We start from the raw sequence: 12491 nt of genomic DNA on the forward strand, positions 1-12491 counted from the left end.
GCATGCCTATTAGTAACATATTAGTTGTTTATTAATACTTATAAAGCATTCATTCTGCATGACCATATTCTACATCCCAAAATACTACCCAATAACTAAACCAAACTGCTACCTTATTAACTATTAATAAGCAGCAAATTAGGAGTTTATTAAGGCAAAAGTTGTAGTAAATGGTTTTTGTCAATAACGTGAAGTCTACCTTTCCCACAATGGGAAGTGGGTAGAAATCCAGTTCATCCAGAGTTCTTTTTTTGTCTTATAAATTGTCTGGTTACTATTGTGGTGTGAGAAAGTGGTGCAGACAATTCAGTGAGCGACCAGTCTTAATAAATCAAACTAAATCACAAACAGTTTAAGACCTTTTTGGAAACCTAGATCAAAAGAGTGATTCGTTCACAAATCTGACATCATTAGTTCTGTTTCTAAAAAGCGAATAGAAAAAAGCACATAAATAGATTACTGATATATCGAAAACAATATTCACCCTAAAATGTGTTTGGACATCTAAGCCCACATAGATATGAAAACAAAATCATTTTTCAACACTTCAGATTGACAGCTTGGCCCTGCCCACCATTATGCCTCTTCTCTCCATGTCATTGTTTCCCCACTCTCCAATCCATGCAGCTTTATCTTGATCAGCGTGTCTGCTGCCCCACAACGTTTCCATGCCCCTTACTGTATTCTCAAATCTGCTCTCACCTCTAGGGGTGTCTGATGTCTCGGATTATTTTCCTGCAGCCACAGATTTGGCAGTGAAGATGCATGTGGCTCATTTGTCAAGCCACGGCCCACACTGTTCTGTTTGGGGTTACACTGTGTACCATTTATGTGAGGGCATTTGTTCCCAACCCACTACTAGAGGATTGTAAAAGCATTGAGAATATCATTTGAGCACCTTCTTTGAAGCTAGATTGAAATGATTTTACAATCCCAAGAAATTTATCTCTGTATCAAATCTTGAAGATTACTTATTAGAGAATTGGCACATAAGTTTCATTAACATTGCAAATGCTCATCCGTAATTCATGAGTAGACTTCATTAAGTATTAACAGGAGTCATTTGAGATTTTGTTTATTTGATCATTTAGGGAGCCATTGTTCATTTGAAGATACAGCCCTTTTGGAATTCATTTCATATGGTCCGGAAAATGCCAGGAAATCGATATAAGTGAAAACTGATAACCAAATGACAACTTTTTGTATTGTATACCTTCTGGTGAACCTTGATGAGGTCTTCACAAGCCACCACTGAGAGAATTCTTTTATATGCGGGACATCTGATCTGTGTGATTGTTGTTCTGTTACCGGACGTTATAGTAGTAGACCTCTTGTGCATAATTAACTCAAAAACAATTACTTGTATTCGGCTGCTGTGTCTTGAGCAAGAAGGTTAGTTTCCTTAAAAGTGCCTGAATTTCCTGTAGACAAGATGCTTTATTTACACAAAATGGAATAATAAAGACACAAATTTAACCATAGCTAAACATGGTAAAACCATAGTTCAGTATATGAACTGATATAGAACCAAGCAAAAAGGGTGTTAAGAGAATATAAAATTGAAAAACAGTTACCTGTTGTACTAAGATCCATAAGGAGTTTTTTTTTTTTTAATAAAGAAGTATGCAATGTTCTAGAAGAGGCACAATTTAATCAGTACTTCACTGATTAAGAACTGAGACTCTAAGTTTAAACATTGTTATTAAAATACATATAATTCTGTTATTTTCCCAACTGGGAAAAAAATGGTAACACTTTAGAATAGGTAACACTTGTTAACTATTAACTATGACATTTCTTTCAATAAATTCTTAATTTGCTGCTTATTAATAGTATAGTAAGGTCCAGTAGTTGTTAGATTTAGGTATTTGGTAAGATTAGGGATGTTGCATAAGGTCAAGTAGAATAAGGCATTAATGTGTTCTTAATTAGCACTAATACATGGCTAATCATCTAGTAATATGCATGCCAATAAGCAACTAATATGTGTTACCTATTCTAAAGTTTAACCAAAAATATCATGATGAATAGGCATTCATCATGAATTCAGGTGCATTCAGCAGTTTTTTCAATAGGCAACCTTTTTGAGTTTAATTATCATCATTATTATCATCATGAGACATCATTATTACTCTGTTCTCTGATTGTTTGAATCTTTGATCCACCCTGTACACTGGCGTTTTGTTTCCTGGCTCTCACAGCACGGCTTTAGATCTTAGCTACCATTTACTGTAGTCAAGGAGTCATTTGATTCCTTTTTTAGGAGTGAGCAGCTGTTAAGAGAGACCCACCTGACAGTCAGGTGTGTCATCCGCTCTAGATGCCTCACAAGTCTGAATAGAAGGACTTAAACTCAAACCGGCAAGATGCCCCGCAGAAAAAATGATGTTGCGATAACTGTGGATGATGGTAAGTTGATTTATTACCAAGTAGATGGTTCAGTGTGTAATAGTGAAATAGTTAAACTAGTTTCAGATTAGCATTGATCTGCATATGAATATGTTGGATAACTAATGATTTGTTTATATTCTGATATATAACAGTTGAAAATTTGTTATGCTGTTGTGAATTATGACCCTTATTTTGCAGGTTTTTATAATATATGGTAATTGTTTTAAAACACAATATATGATTACTATTCAAAATAAAAATCTGATTATTAATTCAGAGTGTGTGTGTTACAGTTGGGATGGAAATTGATGCAGAATATGATAGTGGAAGTGATGGTAAGCTTTACAGGCTATTCCATTTTTTGTACATTTTTTTTTTAAATCAACAAAAGCATTATTATTTAGATTTCATATTATACGATATGAAATATTATGTGTTTAATTGTTTTATTTTAAAATGTCTTAAAAGACAAAACATGCACATATTTCCTATATTTTCAGTGGATTCAAGAAGAAGAGCAAAAGGCAGGAATAAAGCGAAGCCTGCAGCTCGAGGAAAGAAAGCCAAGCCAGCAGATAGCGAAGAGGAGAGTGAGGAAGAGGAGGAGGCTCCGCGTAAGAGAAAAGGCCGAAAGAAGAAGGTAGAAAGTGAGGAGGAGAGTGAGGAAGAGCAGAGAGGAAGAAGAAAGAAAGCAGCGGCTTCAAAGAAGAAGGCTGCTGCGAAAGATGACTCCGAAGAGGAGAGCGAAGAGGAGAAGGGAAATAAAAGAAGAGGAGGGAAAAAAGGAGGAACTAAGAAGGAGAAAGAGGAGGAGAATAACAAGGAGAAGAAGGGGAATGGCAAAGCAGCAGGAAAAGGAGGGAAAGATAAACAGGATGAGAAAAAGAACAAAGGGAAAAACAGCAGGTGCAGTATTCTCCAGCCTTCATCTTCTCAGACTCAACACTCCTCATTACCTCCAGTGTGAATTAAAACACAGCCTTACACATCTATCAGCATAAAAGAACTTTTGAATGTTCTCAGTTATTCTTATTATGTAATTTGTGATTATAAAGCAGTAAAATTCAGTCATTGAACTAAAACCTCTAACCATCGGAAAAAAGTATTGTTATCCTAATTTTGTGATTGTTGTGGAAAAAAGAGTATTTATTTATTTATTTGAATATTAAACTATTCAGTACATCTGTACATCATGATAAATTAATATTTTTAAAAAACTGTATTATTTATTAAAACTGGACGTTTTAATTCATTTTAGTAACCAATGTAATGCAGTATTGTTGTCAGTAGCTGTCCATTTTTGATTTCAGTTAGAAATTTTCATTCTTTTTTTCAGTCTTTTTTTATCTTTTGCCTTCCAATTGATAATCTGGAAGTGCTTTTCATGGCCATCCTGGCACTAGAACTCTCGACCTGACTTGTCTAGAATTCATTTTATCCTCCAAAACAACCCTATCCTTGTGGAATACACTGTTAAACTGGACTTTAAAGACTGACTGGTGACTGTGGGGTTTGTTCTGCAGCAGTTCAGATGACAATTCAGAAGACGAGTCTATGTCTGAGGGAGAGATGGCCCGACTGAAAGAGGAAGTCGAGGAGAAGAAAAAGCTGATAGCGACGCTTCGGAACAAACCCTGGCGCATGAAGAGGAGACTCAAGTGCCTGAAGTAAAACGGATTTCCTTCTCATTGTTTGTGTTGTGATCCTGTTGGCTCTTGTGTCCGTCACCACTACCTCAACAGAAGTTCATTTATTTAGCATGAGTTTCATGTTTGTTAATGTGCTTCATTAAAGCTCACAAGCTGCTGTGCATATACAGTATCTTAATGCACTTTTAGCTGATGTTTAAAGGAGCTCTTTTAGGCTTTATATTCTTGCTAGCTTTTAAAAAAAAAAGTTTTAGGAAGCATGGAAGTCATTTAAATTAATATAAGTATGATATGGCGCTTTTAAAAGGCGACAGAAAGCTTTCGTGTAGAATCAGCATCATCGAAAACGCATTTGATTGTACTTTGCGATAAAACGCTTGACACAGTGTCTACGCCAGTGAATTCATTACCTAGTGGCCTCTGTCTGAACCTTTACCTCAGACTGCCCAGTGGAATTGACCAGTGTGGGTGACAAGTGAGAGTTTGGACAAGTGCCCTCAAAAGTTAGTAGAGACTGACACACTGCCCAAGAAGCATCAGTAACATGGGCCCTGAGAGCCGTAGGGAAAGAAACTGTGCCACAAGGGGACACTCACTTGGCAAAGCTTCTAGATAGGTAACGTCTGCTAGGTGAGAGGTATGTTACACTTTCATGAGCTTGATGCTGTTTTGTGCATGCTGATGTCTCTTGAGAGCAGTCTTTGCATGTCTTTCAGGAATTCCATGTACAAAGTTCCATAAGGTCAAAAGGTCATATGGTCATGTCCAAACACTAAACAGATGTTGATATTCCCCGGGCGCTGGATATAGCTGCCCACTGCTCAGGGTGTGTGTTCACGGTGTGTTCAGTACTCACAGTTGTGTGTGTGTGTGCACTTGGGTTAAATGCAGAGCACCAATTCTGAGTATGGGTTACCATACTTGGCAAATGTCACGACTTTCACTTTCATATGGTCCACCACAGAGGTGCTTTGGATAACAATTTTTTTTTCTGTGCATCAGTGTTCAGTATCATTGAGATACTACTGTAATTTTTATTAGTATTTTGAATAGTTTTTTACATTTAAGTTAAAGTTTTATATTATTTATTATTGTTTTATAGATTTTATACTTTTTTCAGTTTTAGTTATTTGAATTAGTTAAGTTAAACTGAATGAAATAGAGAAATGTTTCCTTGGCAGCTAGCTGAAATAAAACAAGTTTAATATTTCATTTCATTTAACATTTACTTTTATTTTCAGTAACATAAATTGTTGTTGTTGTTTTAATGGTTTTACTTTTAGTTAGCTTTAATAACATTGGTCTCCATACTATTTCTGAAAGGGTTAGTTCACTCAAAAGTTAAAGTTTTATACTTGTGTGGAACAGAAAAAGACATATTTTTCAGATTTCTTTTTTTTTCTCTATACACTGAAAGTCATATGGGTCAAAAACAACACTGAACCCCATTAAATTTCATTTTATGGACCAAAAAAAAAAAAAAATGCAGAAAGTCATACAGGATTTAATGACATCAGGGTGAGTAAATGACGATAGAATTTTAATTTTGGGGTTAACTATCCTTTTAAGTAATATCCATTTGGCCTGCTTTTGTTCTCGCATATCTCAGTTAGTGAATGTATTCATTATTGTGTCCATCCCATCTGCACTATTCCCATTCATTATGCATTGATGAGTTAATTAATTGGCAGTATGCTCAAGTTACAGTATGTGAAGGTTGTGAGTGAAACATGATATTTTTTCTAGTGTTGTATCTGGTGCTTACTGCACAACACTGAATGGCCATGCTGCGTAATACAAACTTAACAACATGTATAGTAATGTGATGTGACTCAAAAACAAGGAGAAATACTATACAATGTTGAAAACTGAAATTAAAACGGAATGGTTGTTTTGGTAGTACAAGTGGAAACACCAAATCGCTTTGAATTGAAATACAAAAGAGTTTTAATTCCATTCCAATGAAATTTCTGTTTATATCACCTGACAGAGAAGCCCAGTCCTTTGTGGAGAAGTTTGAAGGGGCTTTGGGAAAAGGAAAAGGGAGGAGACTCTATGCATTCAAAGTCATGATGACCAAGGTACAGCACTACATTTTACATTATTGAAGTGTTTTATTTTAAATGCAATTACCAAAAACTTTTTCTTTCTTTTCTTTTTTTTTCCAGAAAATAATCAAATTCAATAGAGACTTTGAAAACTTCAAGACAGCCTGCATTCCCTGGGAAAGTCGGATAAAAGAAGTGGAGAGTCAGTTCTTCTTTGTTTTTTGTTTTTCAGTTTTAGTGAAATTTCCAGCGCGTTTCTAAATCTTTTCTCATCTTTTTCATTCTCATAGGTCACTTTGGGTCATCTGTAGCCTCCTACTTCATTTTCCTGCGCTGGATGTATGGATTAAACCTTGTTCTCTTTGGTTTCGTGTTTGGACTTGTTGTTATTCCAGAGGTAAGATGCAATGCTAATATCTTTGTTAGTACACCTTTTATACAATTTACACTACCTACACTACCTTTCTTTAAAAAAATATTTTTTATTCTTATGATGGCAAAGCTGAATTTTCAGCATCATTACGCCAGTCTTTAGTGTCACACGATACTTTAGAACTCATTCTTATGTACTGTTTTAATTATTATTATTATTATAAGTGTTGAAAACAGTTGTGCTGCTTAATATTTTTGTGGAAACTGTGATACAATTTTCCAGGTTTCTTTGATGAATGTTCGAGCATTTAATATTATGAAATACTAAATCTTTTTACTGCCACATACAATTACAATACAAAACTACACTGATTTAATCTGTCTTTCTGTCTGTAGGTACTGATGGGCATGCCTTATGGCTCTATTGCCAGAAAAACAGTTCCCAGAGAGGAGCAGGACAGTGCCATGGACTTCTCTGTCTTGTTTGAGTTTGGGGTAAGGATTTTTTACTATCGGATTCTGTGTGAAAGAGCTTGCAAGGTTGCTGTTGTCTTACTTGGATTATACCTTTTGCTTTTTTATTACAGGGTTATTGCAAGTACTCCATTATGTTTTATGGTTATTACAACAATCAGCGAAGTATTGGATTACTTCAGTTCCGGTTACCCCTCTCATATCTTTTAGTTGGAGTTGGGATATTTGGCTACAGTCTAATGGTGGTTATCAGAACGTAGGTCTAATGACTACATTTGCAGTTCTTTGAAGCGTCTTACTCACTGACAGTGCTAGGATAATCGGCTGATAATCTGAACCCTCTTTCTTTCTTTTTTAAAATCACTTTCCTTCTTCTAGAATGGCAAGAAATGCCAATGAAGGAGGAGATGGAGCAGAGGAAGGTGCCTTCACCTTTTGCTGGAAGCTGTTCACTAGCTGGGATTACCTTATAGGAAATCCCGAGACAGCTGACAACAAGTTTGCCTCCACCACCACAAGCTTCAAGGTTAATGACAGTAATAGTATCAAAGAATGGTGCTCTATGCTAAGACAGAAACATATTGTTGGGTCTGTTTCTTATTCCATCAGGAATCTATAGTGGATGAGCAGGAGAACCTAAAGGACGAGAACGTTCACCTGCGCCGTTTTCTACGTATCCTGGCAAACCTTCTCATCCTGTGCTGTTTGGGTGGAAGCGGCTACCTCATCTACTATGTGGTCAAACGATCTCAGGGGTTTGCCAAACTGGACAGGAATGAATTGACATGGCTTCAAAAAAACGAGGTACTCCTTTTTCTTTTGCCTTTTAATTGCCTTAAAAAAAAGAATTTTGAAACTCTGTTTTCTCTTCGCTCAGGTTGAAATTGTGATGTCATTGTTGGGCTTGGTGTGTCCACCTCTGTTTGAGGTTATAGCTGAGCTGGAGGACTATCACCCTCGGATCGCCCTAAAATGGCAGCTGGCCAGAATCTTCGCCCTCTTTCTGGGCAACTTGTACACTTTTCTGTTTGCGCTGTTTGATGAAGTCAATGCAAAGGTATGGGCATAGATAGATAGTCTAGTAACCATAAACACAATACACTATTACTCCACTTAAGAGTTTTGGGATGAACCAAAATGGTTACTTACCAATCCCATAACATTTTACGTAAATTATTTCTCTGGTATTGTATGTTCACAGCTTGAAAATGAGAAACAGATAAGAAATGAAACCATCTGGGCTCTTAAAGAATACTATGCCAACTACACCTTATACCATAATGTCACTGAAAACATTCCCCTTCCAAACATCTCCCCAGCTGATGTCATCAGGGGTCCTTGCTGGGAGACAGAAGTTGGCATTGTAGGTACCATCAGCACCAGCATCACCATCACCAAACTGTCATAACCAGAGCTGGGTATATTACTTACAAATTGTAATCCATTACCCATTCCAAATAACATAATCCATTACATTACACATTTCAGGTAATAGAATCGGACGACTTTTGGATTACTTTTGACCTAACTTGTTTATCACATTGATTTGAATAGGATAATCTTGTACCATATTGCTTTAACTTAATGAAAAGCTAATAATTAGATTTTAATAAAATCATAAAAGTGTAAAATATTTATTTATTTATTTTTCCCAGCTTGTCATGTGAACATAACCAATGTAATAGAACCGTGAATATGCAAACATTTACTTTAAAATCTCAGGGGTACTTCAAGTAAATATATTAGATGAAAGTTGTAGGCTGTTTTAAAAAGATTTTAAAGATGAAAATAGGAAATTAGGGAGAATCAATAAATTGTGTGATTGTGTGTATAATATATAATCATATAATCAACTGTAGTCTGATTACAAGTATTTTAAAATGTAACTTAATCTAATTACAAGTACTTAATTTTTGGAAGTAATCAGCTACTATCCAGCTCTGATCATGATTGGCTGACAGTGCCTTGGCTTAGAAATTCATGTCTTATATATGATACTCTAGGCTTTCTAGGCTTAAAATGTGCTGTTTTCTTTCTTCACAGGAGTTTGTGAAGCTCACCGTATCCGATATCCAGGTGACATACCTGACCATTCTGATCGGGGACTTCTTACGGGCCGTGATTGTGAGATTCCTCAACTATTGCTGGTGTTGGGATCTGGAAGCTGGCTTTGTAAGTTCACCCTTACACCTTGCTGTTATTTAAGTTACTCACATTACACTGTGTAAACAAGCCTCAGTCCATAAAACAGGATGACCTCTGTCGGATGCACTTTTGTAGTTTTAAGCTTAGTTCTTGGTATTTTAGCGATACAGGGTAGAAGACCAACCTGGATATAACCTTGACTTGGTTCGTTATGTCACGTTAAGGTTATGCTCTATATGGCTTTGCCCTGTTGCCCTCACTTTCCTGTCACTTGATATAGGTAACATACTACTCACTCATCCGAGGTCAACTGAACACCATGAGAAGGTGGCAGGATAGGTGATAGGGCTGCTTTACAACCAAAGTCACAGAGAGACACACTACACCATTCAGGGCACTTAATTACAGGGAGGGGTATCTTTTACTGTGACATTTATTTCCTTGTTGCCGTCTACACAGATATTTACCCACATCTGTGTGCGTTTGTGTCTCTGCAGCCGTCTTATGGAGAATTTGACATCAGTGGTAATGTGCTTGGGCTTATCTTTAATCAGGGAATGATCTGGTGAGTAAGAGTGAAAGCACACATCATCTCTATTAATGGGAAATGCGATGATTTCACATATGTGTGTTTTTTAGGATGGGTGCATTCTACGCACCTGGGCTGGTGGGCGTAAATGTGCTGCGTCTGCTGAGCTCCATGTATTACCAGTGCTGGGCTGTTATGGCCTGTAACGTTCCCCATGAGAGAGTGTTCAAAGCCTCGCGCTCTAATAACTTCTACATGGGACTGCTCCTCCTCGTTCTCTTCCTTAGTCTAATGCCTGTGATCTACTCCATTATGACCCTGCCACCATCCTTTGACTGTGGACCCTTCAGGTAGCTCCTGAACATTCATGTTGCTAATCCTTGAAAAGACACACTGTGGTAAATAAGCCAAAAAAGTGGAAAAGTACAGAATGCCCCAACTGCAATAAATGATTCCTTAAGTCAGGAAGAATAGATTTATTGTCCCTGTTTATTTATTTATTAAATATGGAAGCCCATTTCCACCACATTAATAAAAGTAGTTTTTTGTTGTGTCATAATTATTACATTAAATGCAGAAAGTCAAAAGTATGGCATTTTAGGTCATGATAAAAAGTTCACATACTGTGTCACAGTTATGACAAAAATGTTGATGGTAAGTCCTGATTTTAACTTTTTATTTCATAATTATGACATTTTATCTCATATTTATTTCTTTATCTCAATTATGTTATACCAAAGCATGATTTTTTTTTTATGGGGCTTCCATAATTAAAGACAAAATAATACAGGAAATCTTATAAAATACTTATAAAAAGCCAAAAGTGATTAAATAAACAAAAACATTTTGGAACAAAAATGTCGTAAAATGTTGCAAAAACATATTGCAACAGTATATTAACAATATGATTAATGTTGTTCCCTCAATGTGGAAAAAAATTATTATTTGTAAAAATTGTCATAATTTTTTTTGGATCAGAAAAAAAACATCTTATTTTTCTAAAAAGCCTAAACTTTGAAATATTAGAATTGTTCTGTTGAATAATGAATGTCCTGAGCAATATGAGATCCATGTCTCTTCACAGTGGTAAAGATAAGATGTATGATGTGATCATGGAGACCATAGAGAAGGACTTGCCACCTTTTATGGCTGACATCTTCAGTTATGCGTCCAACCCAGGCCTCATCATTTCTGCAGTTTTGCTCATGGTGTGAGTAGTCACCTTATCACCTAAAGTATAAAGATACATGTGATATTATTTAGCTTTTAATAAAACTAACTCTCTGTCTTGTCTCTGAAAGATTGGCTATTTATTATCTGAATGCTGTGTCCAAAGCATATCAGAACGCTAACATGGACTTAAAACGCAAAATGCAAATGGTTGGTAAATATTTTTTGTAAATGATGGCAAAGTTGTCTGACATCGGCAGTGTCAGCAATTGGTTGTTATTTTCTGCTCCATCATTAAGCAAAGAGATGAGGAGAAGAACAGGAGGAACAACAAGGACAGCACCAACCAGGTGATGAAAGACCTGGAGGATCTTATGCCGAACAAGTCCCTGATTCCCCCACCATCACCTGAAGAGACTGGTCAGTGGGCTGAACAAGCTGTTCAACTAGTCATGACTTGTTTCTTTTGGTGTTTTTACAGACATTGTAGGAAAAACATCTTGAATATGTAAGTGTCTTCATTCACAGTGAAGTTCCTGTTGCTGTGATAAACTTGCGATTTGTATTACAGCGAAACCAGCTGATCAGCTCAGCAAGTCACCAAAGGTGACGGGCAAACCAGGTGCTGCAGCCACTGGGAAAGGGGTACATGTTCAGAGGGATGTGTCTTTGGCGGCTGCAAATCCCCGAGCTCCAGTGACCCGTCCGCCAGGTCCCAGGCCACCCGGGCATCTGCCAGGTAATGCCCGCGGACCTCCACCGGGTCAAGGGATGGGAAGAGGGAGAGGTGGACCACCACCACGAAGATAGTGCATGAAGAATGCACTAACACTGTTTCTTTTTGTACTACTACATTTGGAACCAAATCAAAGTGTAATACTATTACACAATGAGGTTGACCTGTAGTTAACATTTGTATGTACAATGTAAATATTTTTGTGTAAAATGTATTTGTATGTGGTTTTAATATGTGCAATAAAATGGCTGTACATGTCTGTGGTGGTTTATTCATCAAATACATTCCATTATTTTTGCACAGATCAGGATTCTAGGATTAAATAAATACATAAATTAGGATTCCCTTATTATGGTCCCCCTTTTTGTGCTGGACACTTTTAACAATTCCAAAATGACTTTAAAAAATTGTAAAAATGAAATTTTCAAAGATTAAGATTAATTAAACATTTAATTGTAAGTGATACTTTAAGTTTTACTGAACAAATGACATTTAAATCCAAAATTGTACATATATGCAAACAGGAATTAAAAATTAGGTTTGCTCAAGCTTATTTTATGTTTTTTTTTCTATTTGTACTGTTAAATGAAGGTTTATGTAAGGAAAGCTGACCCAGAGTTCAGTCATTATTTCCACTTTTCCCTTATACCACATATTAAATAATTAAGTAGGACAGTAGCCTACTTATATTACAGGAGTTTCGTCTATGACAAATGTACTTCCACAAGGATAAAATTACTGTAGGTCACCTGTACTGAAAAATAAGTCGTTATGTACGCTTTTTTTTTTAAGTTTAATGATTTGCGTGTTTTTATTATTGTTATCGTCACGTCATAATGTTCACCAATTATAATTTACTGCGCAAAATGAAAACCAAACGTCAGAAATAAAGATCTACATTTTATTATTTAATTATAAAACCCTCCTAGTCATTTAAGGAGTCCTTGTTACACGTATTTACTATTATAATAACAATA

General features: G+C 36.2%; 1 protein-coding gene across 2 annotated transcripts; it reads left to right on the plus strand.

The window, feature by feature from the left end:
- Positions 1-58: 58 nt before the first annotated feature.
- On the plus strand, positions 59-12031 carry tmc2b (transmembrane channel-like 2b). Of its 2 annotated transcripts, XM_052555751.1 has the most exons (20): positions 59-2409; positions 2685-2726; positions 2892-3297; positions 3915-4058; positions 6031-6121; positions 6209-6290; positions 6379-6485; positions 6857-6955; positions 7048-7190; positions 7313-7460; positions 7544-7738; positions 7812-7991; positions 8136-8297; positions 8978-9106; positions 9577-9644; positions 9719-9958; positions 10693-10818; positions 10910-10988; positions 11078-11198; positions 11350-12031. In XM_052555751.1, the coding sequence occupies exons 1-20, from the start codon at positions 2367-2369 to the stop codon at positions 11586-11588; spliced, it is 2844 nt and encodes a 947-aa protein (XP_052411711.1). In that variant the 5' UTR covers positions 59-2366; the 3' UTR covers positions 11589-12031. The 2 variants fall into 2 exon arrangements, with proteins under 2 accessions (XP_052411711.1, XP_052411712.1); XM_052555752.1 differs by lacking the exons at positions 59-2409; positions 2685-2726 and having other exon boundaries at positions 3102-3145; positions 3909-4058.
- Positions 12032-12491: the final 460 nt, after the last annotated feature.

This window comes from Carassius gibelio, chromosome B5 (assembly GCF_023724105.1).
Source record: "Carassius gibelio isolate Cgi1373 ecotype wild population from Czech Republic chromosome B5, carGib1.2-hapl.c, whole genome shotgun sequence".
NCBI classification, from domain to species: domain Eukaryota; kingdom Metazoa; phylum Chordata; class Actinopteri; order Cypriniformes; family Cyprinidae; genus Carassius; species Carassius gibelio.